At 43.6% G+C, this 23,052-nt stretch overlaps 1 protein-coding gene across 3 annotated transcripts in view; it reads right to left on the reverse strand.

Annotated features, from left to right (window-relative positions):
• Window positions 1-23,052, reverse strand: part of LOC310836915 (glutamate receptor 3) — a 210,259-nt gene that overhangs the window by 69,667 nt on the left and 117,540 nt on the right. For all 3 annotated transcript variants that reach the window (XM_083722848.1, XM_083722847.1, XM_083722846.1), the window contains 5 exons: window positions 21,821-21,988; window positions 19,959-20,063; window positions 17,878-17,985; window positions 16,531-16,737; window positions 8,364-8,740 (listed from right to left, as the gene is read on the reverse strand). In XM_083722848.1, coding sequence (XP_083578974.1) covers window positions 8,364-8,740; window positions 16,531-16,737; window positions 17,878-17,985; window positions 19,959-20,063; window positions 21,821-21,988 — 965 coding nt within the window. The remainder of the gene's footprint in view (window positions 1-8,363; window positions 8,741-16,530; window positions 16,738-17,877; window positions 17,986-19,958; window positions 20,064-21,820; window positions 21,989-23,052) is intronic.

Below are 23,052 nucleotides of genomic sequence, written 5' to 3' on the forward strand. Positions count from 1 at the left end.
AACTGTGCTGTGCAGAAGGCATCTCTCCAGCAGCCCATGCTATGCAATCAAAGCAAATTCAATACACATGAGACTTTCCCCATTGAATCCTAGGGACTGTAGTTTGTTAAGGATTCTAGGAACTGTGAAGGATGAATTCTCATGCCTCTTGGAGGGAAGCCAGGATTGCTTAAAGGGGTACAACACTTCTTTAAATGTGTAGTATGGGTGTGACCCCCATGTGCCTTTAAATAAACTTTAAACATGTGGTATGAACACAGCCAAAGATACATAGTTTCATCTTTTGCTGCATCTTTAACCAAAGCATCTAGTTTGGTCCTCCAGGAGCAACCCCTTATGCCACAGGACAAACTGGATTATTATTGTTATTATTATTTGGTCGGCAATGGAACTTTCAAAAGCAGATGGTGTGTGTATGTGTTTGTGTGTGTGTTTGTGTGTGTCTAAATATAAATTAGAAGACCTTACTAAGTCTTTGTGTGGCGCTGTGGGTTAAACCACAGAGCCTAGGACTTGCTGATCAGAAGGTTGGTTGTTCGAATCCCCGCAACGGGGTGAGCTCCCGTTGCTCGGTCTCTGCTTCTGCCAACCTAGCTGTTTGAAAGCACGTCAAAGTGCAAGTAGATAAATAGGTACCCCTCCAGCGGGAAGGTAAACGGCGCTTCCGTGCACTGCCCTGGTTCGCCAGAAGTGGCTTAGTCATGCTGGCCACATAATCTGGAAGCTGTACGCCAGCTCCCTCAGCAAATAAAGCGAGATGAACGCCACAACCCCAGAGTTGGTCACGACTGGACCTAATGGTCAGGGGTCCTTTTACCTTTTACCTTAAAGTGGTTCCATAGATCCATGGCACTTACTGCAGTGACAGCACTATGGAGTGCCTTGGAACCTGGTGGGGCCTTAAAAATATTTTCTTTCACTGAACATAATGTGCATCCATCACCTACATGAACTCTGGAAAGGGAGGTAACAGCATAGAAAAAAGAAGCAAACCTTGGTGTACAGGCATCGGCAGTTGACATAGCCAGGCATTTGTCAAGGGCCCACACCCAAGCAGGAGGCTGATTGACAAGAGTCCCCTGGACCTGCCACAATCAGGATCTCCTGATAAGGACCATCTGTGTAAGTAGGAGGACCTCATTCCTTGGACAATGTGATGTGTTGCTAGCAGGAAAGGGCATATAATTACATCGTCAGGGCAGATATGAGGTGGGAGATCTATGACAAGATCTCCCAACTTGCTTCTCTCTTACAACTGCTTCATTGCCATGTCACCTTGAGGCTGGGACACACACCTATGTGAATTAATTGACACTAACCCAGGAAATATGCCACAATTAGAACATAATCACTTGGGAAACACAGGTGTTGCATGGGGATGCTTGAGTCCATGCTTATGTCCTGGCAAAACAAATTGAAACTGGATAGTTTGAAGCAAGCAGACTTATACAATGCTTTGAAGAATTATATTATTATTATTATTATTATTTTAGAGCAGTGAACATCAGACCTTTGACATGAATGCAATCCAGAGAGAAAGTAGTCAACTCATTTAGCCTGCTGCCCAAAACAAGTTGGAAATTGTTTTGCTGGTTGGGTAAGTACTTCCAGTGAAACAGATGGACATAATCTGGTTTAGCTCCCTCATGGCCAGGCAAGACCCTTTGTGGGATGTTGTATCCATGTACGTTCCTACTTCCCACATCATTGCATGGGAAAGAGGAACAGCTGAATGGGTCTTAAGGCCATTTCACATAGTGAACAGGAGAAAGCCTTGGGTGTACAACCCGGGCTGGCATCAATAGTCAGACATCTGGCAAGAGCCCACATCCAGGCAGGAGGCTGCTGGACAAGATTCCCCTAGAGCTGCTGCAACAAGGAGGTAGGCTCATTGAGGGAAGGCACTCCATGGAGCGAGTTTAGTCCAAGGGTCCTCCAAAATCTGGGGCTTTGAATAATCAGTTGCATAGAATTGTGTTCCTTGAGAAGGATGCATGCATTCATCACACTGATGTTCTACGTTTTAGGTGCCCAGTGAGAAAATCCTAGATGTGCACCTAAAAACGTACTGTGTGAAGCATCCCACAGAAATGTGGCATTATTTTATCTGTTTTTAGACTGTTTTATACTATTTTACATTTTTATTATTATTGATATGTTTGCTGTCCTGTGCTCCTTTGGGAGGAAGGGTGGAATATAGTAGTAGTAGTAGTAGTAGTAGTAATAATAATAATAATAATAATAATAATAATAATAATAATAATTTATTTATACCCTGCCCATCTGGCTGGGCTTCCTCAGCCACTCTGGGCGGCTTCCAAAAAAATATTAAAATACTGTGATGCATCAAACATTAAAAGCTTCCCTACACAGGGCTGCCTTCAGATGTCTTCTAAAAGTCTGGTAGTTGTTGTTCTCTTTGACATCTGGTGGGAGGGTGTTCCACAGGGAGGAAAATGAATGAATGAATGAATGAATGAATGAATGATAATCATTATCATCTAACAGAACTCAATTTCCTGGACAAATGCTAATTCTCATGAAGAATCCAATGCAGTGAGTAGCTCATTCCAGCTAAAAATCTAAAATTAAGTAAGGGCATACCCTCAGGAATTTCCACACCAAATACTCACCTATTATAGGTCTAACTAGGCATTATGTGTTCTGGCTGTTTCACACAAAGGCAGCTTGAAAGAGTCTAGGTCAGGAAGTCCAACAGTGAAGTCTCTCCCAGAATTCTCGTCTGTCTAACAGCTCTGCATGTATTCATTCCATAAATGTACTCCAACAAAACTCACACCGGACGACCTAAACTCCTTTAACTAGTGATATTAAAAAACGGACTATAGGCTCAGTATCTTCTGAACAAATGAAAACCTTGTTCAGCTTCTTCACATTTGCAGAGCAGTGGCTGGGATCCACAGGAAAGGTATGCAATTGTGGTTGGGTGGGTGGGTGGGAAGTATGTGCAGCAGAGGTTTGGCTCATTGTCCTCCACCCCTGAGCAGTTCCCACTGCTGAAGAAACATGCCTCTGTTCTGCTTCAAAAGTGGATTGTCTCTTTAGCAATAAGAATCATTGGTCTGGTTTGCACATAATGGTGAACCAATGTTTAAAAACTATGGCTTACCAGGAATGAGCAAGCATGCTGGTGCATGCATGCTACTCAAATCATGCCAACCTGCCTCCCTTTGCTATGCCATACTGAAACAAGCCATTATGTGCTAACTGATGCTCATTGTTTCTCTTCTTCAAACCACAAGAAGAATATAATATGGAGCACTCCTGTGGTATGTATAGAGAGAAACAAACCATTAGCACTGGTTTACATGTAATGCTAAGAAAGCACTCTGGTTTGTTTTCTGATATAGGACAGGGCCTTCTCAGTTGCAGCACCCAGACTGTGGAATTGCTTCCTTGGAGAGGCCTGGGCTGTCCCCTTTCTTATTGCTTTTGGACAGGCAGACAAGTCTCTCCCCCCCCCCGCCCTTATTACTACAAGTTGGTTTACTATCTGTTTTAAATCCCACTACATATTCTGTTTCATTCACTTCTCCTTTAATGCTCTCTGGCATTTGTTATTTTAAAAAATGTGTCTACAATTTTTATTGTCATATTGTACATTTATTTATATTTTATTATTATGAACTGCCTTGGGGACCCCTCTGAGCTGAAAGGCAGAGGCAGAAATGTTCTTCTGCACAAATAAAATATTAATTACTTGTATTGAATTGTGGGTAAATCTTCTGATGTTTCGTTGTGTGGTTTGGCCACAACACAGTGCTAATTACTGACAAAATGTTGGTCTTTCTTGAATTGGGGCCACCCACTAATATCCAGGCATGGGGAGCAGCCAAGAGTGAGTTGGGAACTTTAATAACATTAGCTACTCATAGACTGATATGTATATGACAGCGACTTTGATCTTTCATAGGCCTTCTTGAAGCATCCAAAATTGGGACGCTGATAAGGAGAGAAAATGTCCCATTCATTATGCAAAACAGAGATTGCTGAACATGTTAAGAGTCATCTAAAGAGCCTAATAGAAATCCTATGGGATTCTATTTACAGCTGAAAAACAGGTCTAGTGGAAATAATCATAAAGCCTGCAGCTTTCCATGTGATGCCTCATGCTTATTTTCCCGGTCCTTTAATGGGTGAACACATGGTCAACAGCAATTTAAATGCTATCACTACACACTATCTTAACAGCAAGCAGAGAGGCAGGGTCTCATTACAGGTTTCAGGATTAAACTACAAAGCACACGGGCACATGAAGGAGGCTATAAGCTACTCATATACAGAAGGGTATTGTGACAGAAATTTGTTTGGCCATCAACAAATCCTTATAGAGGCATTGCACATGAACAGCTGGACAGATCATAAGGTTTGGATCTTAATGTGACTATAACAAACATGCAGTCACGACTTTGTGTGAATTCTGGTCCAGTCCCATTTAATTTCATCAGAACTCTTTGTCATCTAGATCCACAGTCTTGATCTTTCGTTCTTGCAAATATTATATCGGTCTCCTAAAAACCCCCATCCCTGAAGCTATCGTTAGTCCTTGAAGATGGGGAAATAGGTACAAGAGGGCACCTGACTCCCCCTCTGCAACTAATAGCAATGAAAAGGAGAGATCATTACACGCTGACAGCAGTGCTTTTCTTCTGGAAAAATGGTGCTGGTACTCACCATGAAGTCGTTACAGTAAGAGCCACACTTTGAACTAGTGCTTTTCTTTTCTTTCTTTTTTTAAAAAAGAGGTGCTGGTACTGCATACCCTTGAATACCCCCAGGAGAAAAGCATTGTCTGACAGCACATGTGCTAGGGTAGCCACATAGGTATGGCCAAAAAGGGAGAGAAAATAGGATACAGCATTGCATATGAAATATCATGTAACTTCCCATACTGGGAAAGACGGTGAACAGGTGACTTGTTTGCATGTTGAACCTGCTCTCTAGGTGCTAACTGTTGATGTGTAGCTACAAGGTCCTAGATCTCCCTTCTAATGGCTCTTTACCTTTAAACCCTATCTGGGGTTCATCCCCATCTTGTTCCCCTGGAGAAACCCATGGTTTACTGTTGAATCAGAACAAATAGCAACTGGGGTTTCTGCATATTGCCATTTGTTCCAATTTGGTGCTAAAGAGTGGGTTTTCCAGGGGGAAGCAGCAGCAGGGCAAAGGCAAAACCACTCAGACCCATGTCTAGAGAGCCCAGCGCAAGTGGAAAGCCACTCGGAGCCATACTTTCTAGACATGGGAAAAGGAGAAGCACTTCAAACAGTAGGACTCATGGCAACTCTGCTCCACCATCTGCATGCAGGTCTCTACATCATGGGTAGGCAAACTAAGGGCCAGGGGCCAGATCCGACCCAATCGCCTTCTAAATCTGGCCCACGGATGGTCTGGGAATCAGTGTGTTTTTACATGAGTAGAACGTGTCCTTTTATTCAAAATGCATCTCTGGGTTATTTGTGGGGCCTGAATGTGTGCTTTCACTTTAAATGCATCTCTGGGTTATTTGTGGGGCATGGGAATTCATTTATTTTTATCCCCAAAATATAGTCCAGCCCCCCACAAGGTCTGAGGGACAGTGGACTGGCCGCCTGCTGAAAAAGTTTGCTGACCCCTGCTCTACATGAATCCCAGGCATCTTCAGCTGGATGGTTCAGGCACCAGGTGATGGGATTCTGGAGAGCTACTGGTGGATGGTACTCAATGGGACTGGGAGGGGGGAAGGTAGGGAGGCCACCAGTAGGTGGAGCCAGAGCTAATGATAGGCAGAGTCATATCAAATGGCAGGCAGAACCAACTACCGTAATTCTCCTTTTGCTTCCATAATCCTATTTGTTAAATCCAGAAGGGCAAGACTTATGGTGGAGAAGTTGATGGGCAGTGCTATTTCTCTGGAATAGTTGCAAATAAGAAGGCAGACAGTGGAGATTGCTGAAAGAAGACTGAAATTGGTGGGACAGTGCCCCATTTGCCCTAATTGAGCATCCTCCTCTGGCTACCACTGAGAGTAGACAACTGTGGTCTACATGGCCTGGCCTGATAGAAAGTAGCTTTCAATAGAGCGGGGGGCAATTTCATCAGAGAAACAACATATATCTATCTCACTTCCATGGGTATAGCCAAGGGGGGGGGGAGTGGCAGCTGCCTTCCCAAACAATAAAAATACAGAGCTAACTGAGGTTCTGCCCCCTCCAGAAGGCCTGCCCACCCCCACCCCGCAAATCCTGGCTATGTCCATGCTCCCTTCTCAGATTTCATCAATACATTGCAACACGCTTCTGTTAAAAAGCTTTCGTGTTTGCACAGTGGAATAAGGGCTCATTCAGACTTAGGGCTCATCCACACTTGCCTTTCCCCTGCTCATTCCAGGCTTTAAGGCTCTGTTTATGATTCCCCCCCCTTTTTTTTTTGCTCAGGAGCTTTCCCTGTGAAAACCTGCTTTTTAAAGCTCAATTGGAACAAACAGCAACCCACAGAAAACCTGAATTTATGTTTGCGGGCAATATATATATATATATATATATATATATGCACTTGGATATGGAGCTTATAAGCTTGGGCCAGTGCCTAGAAAGAGCTGGGCAAAAGCTTAGTGTGGGTAAGCCCTTCTGCTGTCCCACTGCTTCCCCCAGGGGAATCCCGCTCTTTGCTGCTGAATAGAAGCAAACATCTGTTGGGTTTTCCAGGTACTGACGTTTGCTCCATTCAGCAGTAAAGAGTGGGTTTTCCTAGGGAAAGTGGGGGCAAGGGGAGCAACCAAAAACTGTTCAGACCTGTGTCTAGAAAGCATCGGACAAGCAGAAAATCTTTCGGATCATAGGAGTAGCCAGTAATAGGATTTTTGTTAGGGGGAGCAGCCGAATTTGTTAAGCTTTTTTTTAGGAGATTGTCCCCTTAAGTTCAGAAATCATGGTGGGGGGGATGCCTTCTGCTAGGAGGGAGCAGAATTTCAGTTAACTGAGTACAGTGGTAACTCAGGTTACAAAAGCTTTGGGTTGCAAACACTTCGGGTTACAAACTCTGCTAACCCGGAAGTAGTACCTCAGTTTGAGAACTTTGCTCCAGGATGAGAACGGGAATCAAGTGGCGGCGGCGGGCGACCCCATTAGCGAAAGTGCACCTCAGGTTAAGAACGATTTTGAGTTAAGAACGGACCTCTGAAATGAATTAAGTTCATAACCCGAGGTACTACTGTACTTTTCTTGGTACAGGACACACTAATGTGGAGAGTGCCCAAAGGTAGATCTCCAGTTACTGTTACTAAAAGGTTTTTTAAAAGTGTATTTAAAATTCAAAAGCATTGCCTCTTTCTGTAGGATTGCTGAGATATGCCATACCAAGAGCTAATACAGTACAAATAAGATTTATTACTTTTTTAAATGAAAAAGAGGATCTGAAACATGGTAGCCTTTGTTACAAAGACAATGTATGGATTGGGGCTGTAGCCATAATGAGTGGTGAGGAGCAGGCCTCACAAAGAGGCCTCCTCTTTGCACTATTTCAAAAGCTTTAACCCTTGTACTTCTAGAGATTGGAAATGATACATTTTTTAATGTAAGCTGGCTATTTGAATTTTTTGTTTTGTTTTGCTGTTCCACACCAACTTACATTCAATCTGCATTTATCTAGTTTCCCTGACGTGTCCCAACATAACGTTGTCAGTCAAGGCTCTGACCTATGTTTAAAAGACTGGGAGATCCAAGCAAATTTGTTTTTCAGAACAACATGTACACGAGGCAAGACATAACAGTTCTTGAGGATGTGTATGAAGGAATGAATATCAGATAACAACATAAGTCATGGATGAGAGGAAAAAAAGACAAGAAGATGAAGGCATGACGAAAACTTAAAAAAGCTAGTGTGAATAATGGTGAGCAGCATAGAGGGTTCCTATTTTTATTTTTAAAATGCTGTTGCATGTGTAGCTTTGCAAAGGCATTGGCTCTTGTTTTGCAAAGCAGAAATCAAAGTGTTATATGCACCAAGCAGATGACCGTAAAATGAGAGATGCAGCAAAAACACGGTAACCCTCCAAGTATTGCTGAAAGATGTAAAAACCCGATGCATTTTACAGTCTCAACATGGTGTATATAAGTTCTGGCAGTGATGCACGGATGAGAGGCATTGAAAAGCAATGCCCGTCACAAACGTTTCTTTTCAAGGGCGAACGCCGGCAAGCAATTGTGGCTTGATGGAGGAAGCTTAGCATTGGATGGAATGTCAAAATAAAAATTTGGAAAGCATGTTTGAGAAAGAAGCATATATGCACCATGGCATCAGCCAACGACCATAAAATGCAAAAAGGTGATGGGAGTGTGATATGGGGTGGAAAAAAAACAAACCTTGGAGAAATATCGCATCCTTGCTGCATAAAGGCACCCAGGGAAAACCAAAGGCTGTTAAATATTCCAAACTCATTTGGAGGGTCAGGAGGGTTCTGAGGGTCTCGTGGTTCTTCCTGGTTGTCCTCCAAATGCCACTCGTAAGGGCTGAATCTGCTGACTAGGAACAGAACCACGCTGACTCCAATGTAAGCAAAGACTATACACATCCAAATTTCATAGGCCAAAGGATCCAGGAAGGAGAAGACCCCCGGTTTAGACTTTTGGGGCTTCTTGATCATGATGGAAATGCCCAGGCTCATAAATGGCTTGGAAAAGTCTATGACTTCTTCTCGGACCAAAGTTATAGTCAGCGGGGCAACTGCAATGTCTGCTCTCTGAAAAGACAACACACAGAAAAGAGAAGAGAGAATTACAGCCAGGTATCCCTCCCATCTTTGCATAAAAACAAAAGGCATTTATATAGAACAGCCTTTCTGCTAACATGGCGACCTCCAATTCCTATCACCCTCAGCCAAAACCTATGGAGGGCAGGCACCATGGAGGCAAAGGCTGGATGGCTTTAAGTGAGGATTAGATGCACTCATGGAGGATAAAGCCAGCAGCGGTTAATGGCTACAACTGCTATGCTCCTTCAGCAGTATTGGAGGCAGTGTGTACCTGAATACCAGTTCTTAGAAACTGCAAGATGGGAGGGTGCTGTTGCACTCATGTCATAGGAGCCCATCTATTCCCGCATGCTGTTCTTACTCTGGAAGCAGCACCTGAGCACAATAGTTCTCTCCCCACTTGCCTCCTAATTATGTAGGTAGAACATAGCCATTGTGGTCTATGGCCAGCGAGAGCTTTATCTCCCATGAATTTGTCTAATCCTCTTTAAAAGCCACCCAAGCCAACACCTCGCACATATTATATCTCAGTAGTTCTTAGGTAATTTATACCCCTCATGATTCCTTACATTGCTTCACATACAGTACTTCAGTGACCCCCAAGACAGAGCTATAATAATCAGTACAGGAGCCCATATGTTTTGAAAGTGTGGAAAGCTTATCCTGCCCCCACTCTTCTAGCATCTAGGAATCCCCCAGTCATTGCTCAAACATCTTCAAGCCAATCTTTGGAGCACAAAGGCTAGAAACAAAAAAAAAGAATCAGGAAGTTTGTGTTCTGTGGTTAATGCTATCTCCTGTTATCGCCCTGCACTTTTGCAGAATGCATACAGCCTATTGCCTTTTTTCCTTTCTTAGTTTTGGTGGGGGAGAACACCATCCCGTTCAGTTGCTATCTTAGGTGTTTGACACCAAGTCAAGTTCTGGCATTCTGATCCACCCCAGCCCCCCTAAAGCACACACACATGCAACCCAGTAATGTCTGGGCAAGGGCCCACAATGTAGTGAAGACCCATAGGCAAAATGGTCCAGTGCTTTCAACTGATAGTAGAAACAGACCCCAAGAGGCAAAGTCTCAAAAATAGGGTAAAAATGAGGTTATGCATGACTCTGACACAGATTTGATATTGAAACAATTGTTCAAAAGATGTCAAAGGAGGTGAGAACTCACTAGGGAAGAGGATCTGTCCCCAAATTGAAATAGCTTATAAAAAAAGGATGAATGCTTTCTGCCAAGGTAATCAAGATAGCCAGGTCTTTGCACGAAGACATGAACCTACATTTTTAATGCTATGAACAGTGCCAGGGGTGGGGGTGGCAGGTGGGAGCTGGGAAGTTTCATTTCAGAAACTGAGTCCAGGCTCAGTTTAGCCTGTGCTCTATACACTTAATAAATGTGCAAACACAGCCTTCCTCAACCTGGTGACCTCCTGATGATTTTGGACTACAGCTCCCGTTGTCCTTGAGGCCCTGCTGGCTGGGGATAATGGTCTGAAGGAAAGTGAGGCCACCCCATTGCTGACATTAAGCAGTGCCTTGGGTTCCATGGCTGAAGAAAGGCAAGGTATAAAATAAATAAAAGGTAATAAAATAAATGGGGGGTGCTTTATGCAAAAGGTGGGTTTTGAACAAAGTACAGTGGTACCTCGGGTTACATATGCTTCAGGTTACACACGCTTCAGGTTACACACTCCGCTAACCCAGAAATAGTGCTTCAGGTTAAGAACTTTGCTTCAGTTTGAGAACAGAAATCGGGCTCCAGCGGCGCAGCCGCAGCAGGAGGCCCCATTAGCTAAAGTGGTGCTTCAGGTTAAGAACAGACCTCCGGAACGAATTAAGTACTTAACCCGAGGTACCACTGTAACAGGGATTTAAAGGGAAACACATAGCTGTTCATCATGATGCCTAGATGGCGCTTCCATGTTTAAATGCAGTATACCACTGAATGGCTCTTGCTAGGGAGCAACAGCAGGAAGAGAAGGCTGTTGTCTTCAAGATATGCTTGAAGGCTTCCCATTGGCCACTGTGGGAAACAAGGCAATGGACTAGATGGAACTCTTCTTATGTTCTTAATTAGGGCTGATCTGGCAAATTATGGACTGTCTGGCCATTCCATTGTATCAGCAGGGAAGGACATATTCGCGCCTTTAGGTTATTTCAGACGTATGCAAGAGCAACTTCTGGGGAAAGAGACACAAATTTCCAGCTTTGCTCTGTGAGGGATGCACATTGCTGCAGTGCTCACGCCACTAAGGCAGCATCAGAAGAAGCCGCAATGTGGATACGCATCAGCTAGACTGCCTGGCCAGCTTTGAAGGAGCCACTTGTCTGCTGTGACAGCTTAAGCACACAGTGGACAAACACAAGCCAAAATAATGAATTATGCAACCACTCAGCATGGCTATTGCAGGAACTGACTTCACAACAGACCAGGCTTCCTTCAGATCCCATTCCTTGCTGCTGCTGTTGCTTGTAGCATAGTTATTCAAAATTAATACCGTGCATACAACATAAGACAATCATTTTTCCAGACAAGACACACAGGGGCATTGGAGAAATGCAAAAACTCTTTGCCCTTGACTTTTCTGACAGGCTCCTAAGCTCCTGAGAGAAAGTTAAGCCATCTTTTGAATGAAAAGTGTATTTGCCATAATGAGCTGTTTTATAGGGGAGCTCATCTTCAAATGGCCTTGTGGGCATTTTATTATTAAGCCCCCTGCCCCTATGAACTGCCATGTGTTTCTGCCTCTCCATTGGTGGTGGTGGGGGGAAAATGAGTGTGAATTTCATTATTCTGTGAAGAATAATGGTATGAAAAAGGGAGTGTGGAAGGAACCAAACTGCACACTCCTTTCCCCTGGCTCTGGTGCAAGCCATAGTAGATTGAGTGACGGCTGTCTTAATTATTTTTTTAAACTCTAATCCTTAAGGCCACAAGGGGCAAAGTTCAGCTTTCATTTAAATACAGAAAGCAAAGGTTCTAGTCCTTATGGGTGTGGAGATAAGCTTGGAAATGTATGGCAAAGTGTCTGCTTAAATCCAGAAGAGTAGCTGAATAATCAGAGATGAGCTCTAGTGCCCATCAACCTATCCCTTCCCCCTCTCAAGGACAAGGAGTAAGAGAATGCATTATGCAAAGTAAGCAAAAGGAAAAATGTGCCTATTTGCATAATTCATATAAAGGTTAAAGGAGTCACCTTTCCGGATTGCAGAATGTGGCAGGTTCCCTAGTATTTGCTAACCAATTTCCTGATTTCCTGATTTATTTCCTTCCTTCCTTCCTTCCTTCCTTCCTTCCTTCCTTCCTTCCTTCTCGTCAAGGTAAAATTTTGTCTAAGCAAATGCACCCAACTTGGGGCTACAGTGGTACCTCAGGTTAAGTACTTAATTCGTTCCAGAGGTCCATTCTTAACCTGAAACTGTACTTAACCTGAAGCACCACTTTAGCTAATGGGGCCTCCCGCTAATGCCACACCGCCACCGCACGATTTCTGTTCTCATCCTGAAGCAAAGTTCTTAACCTGAAGCACTATTTCTGGGTTAGCGGAGTCTGTAACCTGAAACATGTGTAACCTGAAGCGTATGTAACCTGAGGTACCACTGTACTTGAGTGCTGCAGACCATGGGATGATTAAGCACATTAGGAGCAAATTACATATTCGGCAGCAGAAAAAGCTGCAAATTGGAGGAAAGGGCATGATTTGCAGTAAAAAGAGTAACAGGAAGGAGGGAGCTTAATCCTCCCACCTATTATGTTTCCCTTGCAACCTCCCCCCCATTTGTTTCCCCATGCAGTAAAAATGCATCTGGAACCTTACTTTGAGGGCAGAACAACAGTGCTGAATTATATGGGAAAAGGTACCAGGGCCAGGGGTCTTCCTTAATTAAATTCATAAGCCCTACCCTAGGCTCTCCCCATATTTTGGGCAATTCATAGCCCCTATAACTTTATAATAAATAAGAGCTAAAGGAGCTGTGCTTCAGGGCTAGCTCAAGACAATTTGGCACCTGACGCAAACCACAAAATGGTGCCTCCATCCCTGCCAGGGAAGAAGTGGCAAGTGCAGATCTACATCAGGAGCAAGGAGGGAAGAAAGATCTACATCTGGACCTGCTGTCCCTGTAGATCTTGCACCCTGAGGCAGTTGCCTTGCCTTGCCTCAAGGGTGGACTGGCCCTGTATTTGAGTGCTGGGGAAAAGTAGCTGGAGCAACTGGCTGGCAAGGAAAAAGAGAAGCGGAAGCAATGCCAGATTCAGGCTCTGGAGGGCTCTTGGGCACAGTGGGTTTCCTTGCCAAGCAGGCTTATAAGCAGCTGTCAAAACATAACATTTTTTAAATGTTTTAATTATATTTTAAATTGCTTTTTGTTATCGGAGGAAGGTTTGCTGGGTGCCTGGGCTCCTTTAGAAAGAAGGGCAAGATATATGTTTAATAAAATAAATAAATAAATTCAAAACCAGTCACACAAACATAAACTACATGGTTTGGAAAGTAATTTCCCTTTGGATTTCACATTTCTCCAAATTTTTCAATACAGCTCTCAGCTTCACGCCAAAATGTGCAAAGAAGAGAAAGAAACATATTTGAGGAAACAGTACTTTAAGAAAGTATAACCAAATTTAATTTTTTTTTTGAGAAAAAAGGTTGTGATGAAATACATGTGTAAAGTACTTATTTAAACACATTTTTATGATAAAAAACAGATTGATGCAAAATTAGAATGGACCTGACATATGAATGAAAACATGATCAATCCACCTTTGTTCATCAGCAATGTGAAAGTCCAGATCTGCCCAGGCAGAGAAGTCTGCCTTGCTGTTTTGTTAAAAAACCACAGTATCATTGCCAGCCTTACACTCAGAGCTATTGTGCTCCCTGTGGAGAGAGGTTGAGAAGTGCAATCATGTTCACGTAACACACCCGAGGCTCTCTGCAACACATCAGAACAACAGCCTTCTGAGTTGTACTAATCCCAGAAGATCAAGGGAGATTTCTGAACTGAGACGAACTACCCTACAGAAGGCTGGCTTTTGCACGGAGATTTCGTTGTTTGCAAACTCTTTTATCATTCAGTGGATGCATCTGCTGTAGGGCGACATGTAAGCAGATCCCAAACTGAAATGATATTGCCACTGTGGTCATGAGAAAAGTAGGTTAGATGTGGCTAGCGGGTAGAGAGAATCCAAGAGTTATGGATGCCGAATTGCACGGAGCACAGAACACCAGGTTTCAGCATTGTCAAGTCGCTGCTAAGGTCTGCACCCAAGCAGGCTACCCTTCCATCAACCTTTGGAGCCCCCTGGCTCTGCCTCCTCTCCTCTTCATTGCTGCTACCTACTCACCTGCCTTTTCTGAGCAGGCAGTCTGTTAGGAGATGCAGAAGCATCACACCTACCTGTCTTCTGCTCTCCCTTAGGACAGTTTGGCAGACTGGCAAGTGAAGGAAGGGGCAGCGGTTGCAATGCCAAAGAGAAAATGGGCCTGTTGAGAATATCCTGGCTAAAACTTGGAGCTGGCACTAACTGAGCAGTTCTGGGGAAATCACTTTGTGTTGGACAATATTCAGACGTCTGCCAGGGCCCAGAGGACTAGGAGGACCCCTAGTTCAGGGAATGGGAGCCTCATGCCCACAGCCCTCCAGGCCTTTCTTCCCCAGGCCATACCCTCCTTGGTTGTTGTTTTTTTTTTTGCCTGCATAGAATTCTGATAATGCTTCTTACTTCCCTAGATGGAGGATAGAGGTGTGTGTGTTTGTTTGTGTGTGTGTATTTGTGTCTGAATGGACACAGGGATGGTAGGAGGCACCAGCTGGGGGACCCGCAAGGGAAGATGGCTCTGAGCCTGGAGAGCGTTGGTGGGGTCAGAGGGAGAAGACTGGGGAGAGGAGGTGTCAGAAGCTGAAGGCGTAACAGGACTTAGTGAGCTGGGAGAGGTTGTGGCACTCCAGAATCAGAGGGAGAAGCAGAAACTGGAGAAGAAGTGGGTGAAGAGGCAGAGATTAGCCAGGGTGTCGCTCCCTCCTGCTGTGGTGTCTTGGTCTCCCAGAACCAGAAGATGTATGAAGAGGGAGGAGCAGAGACAGGCACATTGGCAAGTCTCAGGATATCTGGACAGCTGTGGGAAGGTGGAGATCTTCAGCCACTGCATCTGCCTCATAGGGGTAAAACCTACAGAGAAGAGTTGCTGTGCTCCATTGTCAGATACAGACCTTGCTAAAGCATAAAAGTTCCCTAATCCTTACAAATTTCTTTTCTGGCCACTGTGAGAACAGGATGCTGGACTAGATGGGACATTTGCCTCATCCAGCAGGCATTCTCATATATAGTATATATATTTACCTGCAGCCCAGAGTGATAGCCACTCTGAGAAACACTTTACCATGTAATTCTACTTAATGTATAATCTGCAAATAACACATCAGATGCTGCTGACCAAAGTGCATATTACCTGCCTCAGCACTAAAATGACTAAGGCTATTTCACACATATTTATGTCCTGCTGAAGAAAGTGGGGCTTACTTTGGAGTAAACAACATGTATAACATAACACCGTTAAGTCTACTTTCTCCTCCTGGCAGCTGAGATGATTAAACGATCGTCAACCCAGATGAGGGCTGCTGATGTGCTCACAGAAGCAGGGATGGCTCCAATTTGAGTGGAGAGGAATAGCTTTTCACACCGGGCAAGAACATTTTCATCATGAAGTCTCCAGGTGTTTTACAAAATCCTTGCTGGGTGAGACTGAGCTTGTATCACTCATCCACATTTTACCGTGGGTAAAATGTCAGGCTCCTTGAGGTTAACTACATGGTCAAACATCACTCAGCAAGTCAACCGCAGAGCCAGAACATAACAGGGTGGTCTTGGCTTCCACTCCATTTCTTTAATTGCTCAAGAGCTTTTATATCTGGGAAGCTCTCCCTCTTGGTTAACCTAAGCCTACCTCTCTATAATTTGAAACAATCACTTCTTGTCCTGTTTTCAGTCAATAAGGCAAAATGCTTACTCTCTTTTTCTTCTGTCTAAGTTTCCTTTAAACCTGCTAAGGTCACCTCTACGTAAGGATGTCAGAGAATTCCCATGAAATACAGAAACAGGAGCAATGTTCACTTGTTTGTCTGATGGCCATAACATAAATCATTCCGGTGAATACAATTGGCATTTGCTTTCAGTCTGTAAGCAATATGTAATTGATTAAACACCCCCCTCTCAATATTTGTTTCCAATATTATTCCACCCCATTCATTGCAATGCAATGACAAGATAACATCCATGTTGTCATACTGGATGTTGGGAAGAATAATGTAGTTTTTGGTGCAAGGAGGCAGACAATGGAAACAGTTTTGCATACAACAAATACAAATATCTCTACATTACAGATATTACATGGAACCCGATGCAGGATGGTGGAATTCTTGGGAAAGGAGTAGCCGTGACAGCTATACTGGCATAATACTATTTTTTTCAGGTTCACCAAATTTGTAGCTGTCCTAAAGAAAATTTGAGTGAATGCTTGAAATGATGAAGTCACGTAATTGAGAATGGTCAATAGGTGACAGACAAAGAGACACATCATGCCCATATTTTGGACATTCACCACAGTACTGTATATCCCAAAGTGATATTTCTTACTTTCTTTGCACATTTCTGTACCTGCATACACAACTAGGGAGCTTTGCCAGTATAGATGATAGAAATTGGGCCCTGCTTGGCTTCGTTGTCCATTCAATCATAAGCAAAACCACAATATATGCACAAAAGTTCAGTGGCAACTTACCCCATAGACCAGCTCACCCACCATGCCATTCCACATTTTAGTGTCAGGGTCCCTTGCTCCATATTTCCCATCGGGAACAATGGATAGTTCATATTTTATCCCAACGTGCTTTGCTATTTCATAAGCTAGATCAACACAATAGCCTTCGTATTTTTCATTTCCTCCCTTTTGGTCAGGAGATTGCTTGCGCATCACATAGGGTGCTTCCTGTAAAATGACAGGGGGTGAAAACAAAAACCAAAGTCCTCCCCTCCCCCACAGTTTTAATATACATCTTCTATTAAAAATGTGCCCAGAGTCTGCAGGGTGTATGTACAGCAGAGACAGGAAAACCTGCAAATTTTGTTTTCTCTCTGTTTCTCATTTTTTCAATCTTAAGTTCAGTTCCCCATATTCCTACACCAGTTTGCAAATTCCAGTTTTTAAAGTCCTCATAAAATTAGGGTGGATTTCTTCTAAGTGCATAGACATTCGTATGCAATTTTATCTAAAACACACATTATTTTATTTTTCCAAATGTATTTTTGTGTATTGTTTGCACTAATGTATGCATCTCAATGCATGCTTTACCAAGCATACAGTTGTGTACACCTTGCTTGGCTGGAGAACTGCATTGTTCTTCAAATGCAAATAGGGGAGGTCTGCCTTTAAATGGGAACTGAACCAAATTTTTCTCCTCTCCCTAGTTTGCAAGTGTCCATCTTCATCTGCAGCACTATCTCAGAAATGCTGGAAGTATGAGATGGAAGAGCATAATGGGCCATGTTTGGATAATCTATTAGCTTTTACCTTGAAAATAACCCCTTGCACAGTCATCTCCCTATATGTAGCCAATGTTGGCCTCCATCTGTCTCTAGAGACAGTGGAGTGTGCCTCTGGGGGTGAAATCAAACTGTTGCATTAGCAGCACCTAAGTGACCTCCCTGGGGTGTAAGCCTGGGCAGAATGTATGGAGGACCTGGGTTGCCCAGATGACAACACCCACCTCTTGGCCTTGCTGATGTGGCCCAAAAGAAAGCACAGCAGTACATGTGGCACCAGCTTGACTGCAGGAGTTGTTGGAAGGAGGCGTACAAGGTGTCCCCCAACTGTCTTAGAGACTCCACTCTGGATTTGTGTAGGGTTTACTCCTTAGAGGGGGTGGGAAAGACTCTCCCAGTGCAGAGCTATGGGTCTTTTTGGCACCTCCCAGACTGTACAAGGCAGTGGTAAAGTGTTTGGGGCTCCTTGAGGTTAGAACGGAGATAACTAAAGGAGAAGCACAACTGGTTTATACACTTTTGGTGAGAATGATCCTTTTCTAAGACTTCTATTTGCTAGTTACAAACCAGCTGCTCTGGAACTTACAAGGATGGTTGTGACCACGATGGTCCTGTTCTCGACAGAGGAAGTGTCGTTGGAGACTGTGGGGTCTACTGCTGGCACAAACCTCTCATATTCATTCCAGTAACCAGCCTGTAATTGAAGAGAACACAGCCAAATTAGCACGTTGCATTTCAACTGTGTTAATATTTCACCAGCCACTCCATGCAATCCACTGGGCCACTGTGGGGATAATGACAGCCCTGCTGATTGGCACTCCTGGTGCTTTACATAAATTAGCACAAGACACACATGCAAAAAAACATTCAAAGGGTTTTTGTTAAAGGTACAGTATTATTATTTTTAGGAGTGCTTTCCCTCTCTTTTTGATATGTCTTGCAATAAGGGTTGTGCATCAAGAGAACACTTGCAGATATCCATTCTTAATGTTATTTAATATGTACTTCCTCCATTCATTCAACAGCTCATCTATAGATTGGGGTGTGTGTGTGTGTGTGTGTGTGAGAGAGAGAGAGAGAGAGAGAGAGAGAGAGAGAGAGAGTGATATGTACTCCAACCCACTGCTTGATGTAGGGAACCTAGAGGGCATTGCAACACATGGCTATGCAGCCTCTGCTTCAAGAGCTGCAGTGAGGCAGAACCCGCCAGCCCTCTCGCTAATTGGTCCCATTGATGAACCACTCTTACCTTGAAGGCATGACTCCTAACAATCAACCAAAATCTCCCTTCCTATAACTTAAGCTTTTTAGATCTAGGGTTTATCTACACTTTTCTTTTTGCTCTGCTCTTTCTGGGCACAGATCCTTGCTTTAAAGCTCCATGTCTGAGTGCTCTTCTTCTTTTTTTTGCCCTGGAGCTTTCCCCATGAAAATCCACTCTTTAAAGCTTAGTTGGAACAAACAACAAGTGAAACATGTGGCAATTGGATTTTTTTTGGGGGGGATTGCTGTTTGCTCCAAAACGGAGAAAAGGCAAGTGTGGACAAGCCCTTAGACTGCTGCCCTGCCCCCCCATTTTTAATAACCCTTGCTGGAAATCACAGGAGGGGAGAGTGTTGTTGTGTTCAGGTCTTGCTTGTGGGTTTCCCATGGGCATTTTGTTGGCCACTGTGATGGGTCCTGATCCAGCAGGGTCCTGATCTATACCAGACCAGTAATAAGTGGCACATGGCTTTCATCACCTGTTCACCTTAAAGGATTGCAGAGACCTACAGGTGGGGCTTTAATCTCATTCATTTTATTTCACAAATTTATAAACTGCTTTCTAGCCTAGGCCATCAAAGCAGTGTAGAACAAGATTAAACTAACATAAAATACAAACCCAAACACATTTCCGAATACAGTTAAAACCATTCCTACAAACCACAAAAGCAAAAAAACAATTGATTATTTCATAAATAACAGGATCACACTTCATGGAAAGCCTTCTCAAACAAAAACAGCTTCAGTAGGCACCTAAGCACTACAACACTGGGTACTTGTCTAAATTCAGCTAGCAACTGATTCCAGGTGGCTAGAGAGTCAACCCTAAAATCCTGGAATCTAGTATAAAGTAAGTGCACCTCAAGGGCATGTGGCACTCTCAGTCATATCCCATCTGAAGAGGCCAGACACCAAGGAAAGGTGAGGTAACTGATCCCACATTGTTGTCAGAGGCAGTATAGCCTGAATATCAGTTGCTGGGAATCATAGAACCATAGTAATGTAGAGTTGGAAGGGGGCCCAAGGGCCATCTAGTCCAACCCCCCCTCCAATGTAGCCATAAGTGAGAAGAGCACTGTTGCTCTCAGATCCTGCTTTGGGGCTTCCTATAGGCACCTGAGGCTCTTCTTACATTCTTATATGCTATTTATTGCTTTTAATGGTTTTATGCATATTATATATTGTTGTAAGATTTGTACATTTATAAAGGAAAACTGGTATATGATATTTTTAAAAATAATTAACAAAATAAAAAGGAAGCAACTCCACAAGTCTGAAGTCTGCTTGTGCCCAATGGCTCTATTAAAATATTTCTGTTTTTCAACTGATCTTCTATTTTAAACTCATGATAGAAGCAGGGCTGAGCTGGGAGAGTAAATACACATTTACCCATGTGTGGCTTACCTTCCGTGGTCCTCCAGGTCTCATTTCATAAACATCAATTGTATAATTAGTTCTACGTCCGTAGGTGTCAAATTGGATATTTCCTGTCATTCCTTGCACTTGAACCTTAGCAATGATAAATCACAACATACTGTCATTGAAAGGAATAAGATGCCCACAGATCTGAAATAATTGCAATCTACTGGACATGCTTTCACTCCAGCACCCAATCTTCCGAAGAGGAATTTATTGCTTCTGGGGTGGTACAACCACAACACATTTGCCCCTTCAATGGCCACAGTTCCCTGGGAACTTAACACCCCCCAACAATTCCATCAAAATGAATGGACACAGATGCACATAGATATAGTCTCACATAAACAACGTTTGCTCTGTGAATAAAAAGGTAAAGGTAAAGGACCCCTGACAGTTAAGTCCAGTTGTGGACGACTCTGGGGTTGCGGCACTCATCTCGCTTTACTGGCCGAGGGAGCCGGCGTACAGCTTCTGGGTCATGTGGCCAGCATGACTAAGCCGCTTCTGGCGAACCAGAGCAGCACACGGAAATACTGTTTACCTACCCACCAGAGTGGTACCTATTTATCTACTTGCACTTTGACGTGCTTTCGAACTGCTAGGTTGTCAGGAGCAGGGACCTAGCAACGGGAGCTCACCCCGTTGCGGGGATTCAAACCGCTGCCTTCCGATTGGCAAGCCCAAGGCTCAGTGGTTTACACCACAGCGCCACCAGCGTCCTGTGCTCTGTGAATAGTAAACAATAATAACTTCCTCTCTCTCTTGCAGACTTGTCTACTTGGAACTGCCATCCAGAGCATCTACATTAGGGGGAGCTGATGTGGTGCCTTCCATATGTTGTTGGAATTCAACCCCCATCAGTCCTAGATGGTATGGCTAATGGTCAGGGATGATGAGAGTTGCACTCCTGCAATATGTGGAGGACTCCACATTGGCTACCCTTGACTTAAGCAATGCTGACCTAGGATGTTGCCTTCTGCTGAATCAGACCAATTGGTCCATCTAGCTCATTATTCTCTACAGCAACCAATGGGCAGTGGTTCTCAGTTGATGTGGAAACATGAGTGGGAGAGTACAGTTGTCCTAATATTCTGCTTGCAGGTTTCACATAGGCACCTGGTCGGCTATTGTCAGGGCCTTTTGAGTGCAAAGTAGGTACTTCAAGATGTGACCCTTTTCTACAACACAGGTACAACCTCTCTTGCTTCTTTCAACTCCCTGGTTCTCACGCTCATTTGCAGCTAAGCCTAAGTACATGCAACTGAAATAATCTTCCCCAAATCTATTCCTTCTTCCTTTCTTCCATTGTTTTCCCCATGGTGAATTTTAGCTTGTATGTTCTTCGAGGCAGGGACCTGTCTTCTTGTATTTAAATAAATACCCACATTATATATACAAAATGTCAACAAAGATGATAGTGTAGATTTTCCAGGGAATTGTGTTCAACACAGCCTGAATCATAGGAGTCAGATCCTAGGGGTGGGGGTCCCTTCGTGCCCCCCTTAAATTTTTTTAAGGGACTGGGGGTGCCAAAGTTGATGGGTATCGCCATTAAAATGGTTTCCATGCACAGCGCCATGTGCTTGCTTATGCAGGGTGGGACATACTTGGGCCCCCTTGATATTTTACTCAAGTTGGTACCCCTGGTCTGAATACAGACAACCTGTTTACATGACATTGTAAGGTATCAGGTAAAATAAAGGCAATACATTTTGCATGGCAAAGCCAGGTTGTGTACTTTACAGTTGCATGCACAGTCAAACACATTTCCCGGATCCCCTAAAGATAACCTCTGTAGCCAAATACATTAGGATTTAGGTTGGTGTCGTCATTGCTTTTGTCCTTACCATTTTCAGTGCTCTTTCTATATCAATCCCTTGGCTCCAAGGCACAGCAGGGTTTGCTAGGCAATCTCCAGCACTACCTCTCCGGGAGACATCAACACGCTGCCTTCGGAGGTACCGGAAAGCTTCTGCTATGACTAGTATGGCATCGTGGGTCAGTGCAGATGTGTACTGAAGAAGATGCAAAGGAGACAGTTTGACAAACTGCATTTTAGCAACAGCTTCAGACCTAGTTTTGCTTCTTGTGTTCGTTTGTTTTTCAGCCTGGAGTAGTCACCCTAACTAGACCACATCCCTGGAGATGTCAAACTTCATTTTGTAATTACATAATTGTTGACACAGGAGGAAGAAGGGGTTTACGTTTTCCTTCATATTCATGCTGGTCATTGACTGTAACAATAAAGAATTGCTATCCTTTACATTCACATTTACCGTACCTTTATATTGTCTTTTGATGACGAGCAATATTCATGGAGGCTTAACAAGAGACTAGTCCACAACAAAATAAAACCAACAACAGCAACAATAAAGTGTCATCTGTGTATGTAGATCTGCTGGGTCATCTTATTCCATATTAACTATGCCGATCTCAAGGAGATGTCTTCCTCCTGTAGCCCCTGTTTGGGAAACCCAAATGATCCCTTCCTCTCTGTCATTCTTCACCAACTCCTCCCAAAATTATTTTTGGTGCTTTTGGAAGTTGTGTCTACTAGCACTTTTCCTCCCCCTCCTTCTATAGTGTTTATTTATTTTACCACATCTTTCACCTTTCAATATGCAGTGGTTTTTGTGAGGTATTACCATCTGTTGCAATGTTATAGGGAGCTGCCTTATACTCATCCATCTACAGCAGGGCATCCAACCTGCTGCCCTCCAGTTGTTTTGGATCCAACTCCCATGGTCCAGCCAGCATGTCCAATGGTTAGGAGTGATGGGGACTTGGAAAATTAACAAGAAAAGACAGGCCCAGAGACTGCTTGATTACTTTGAGATCTAAGGAGGAAAGGGATAAAATACTAGGCCTACATTACGGAAAGTCACTTGAAATTTTGGATAGAAGAGCAGAGATCTACAAAGATATCCCAAAACAATTTCTGGACCTTAGATCCACCTACACTGAGTTAGCAAGACTGCTGAGGAGCAATTCCATCGTTTTTAGGTGGGAATTTCCCCAAGGATTATCTTTTACATTCAGAGGGAAGAAAGTGAAAATTAAAACAGCCAAGGATAAAGAA

Source organism: Podarcis gaigeae (genome assembly GCF_964106915.1).
Source record: "Podarcis gaigeae genome assembly, chromosome: Z".
Lineage (NCBI taxonomy): Eukaryota > Metazoa > Chordata > Lepidosauria > Squamata > Lacertidae > Podarcis > Podarcis gaigeae.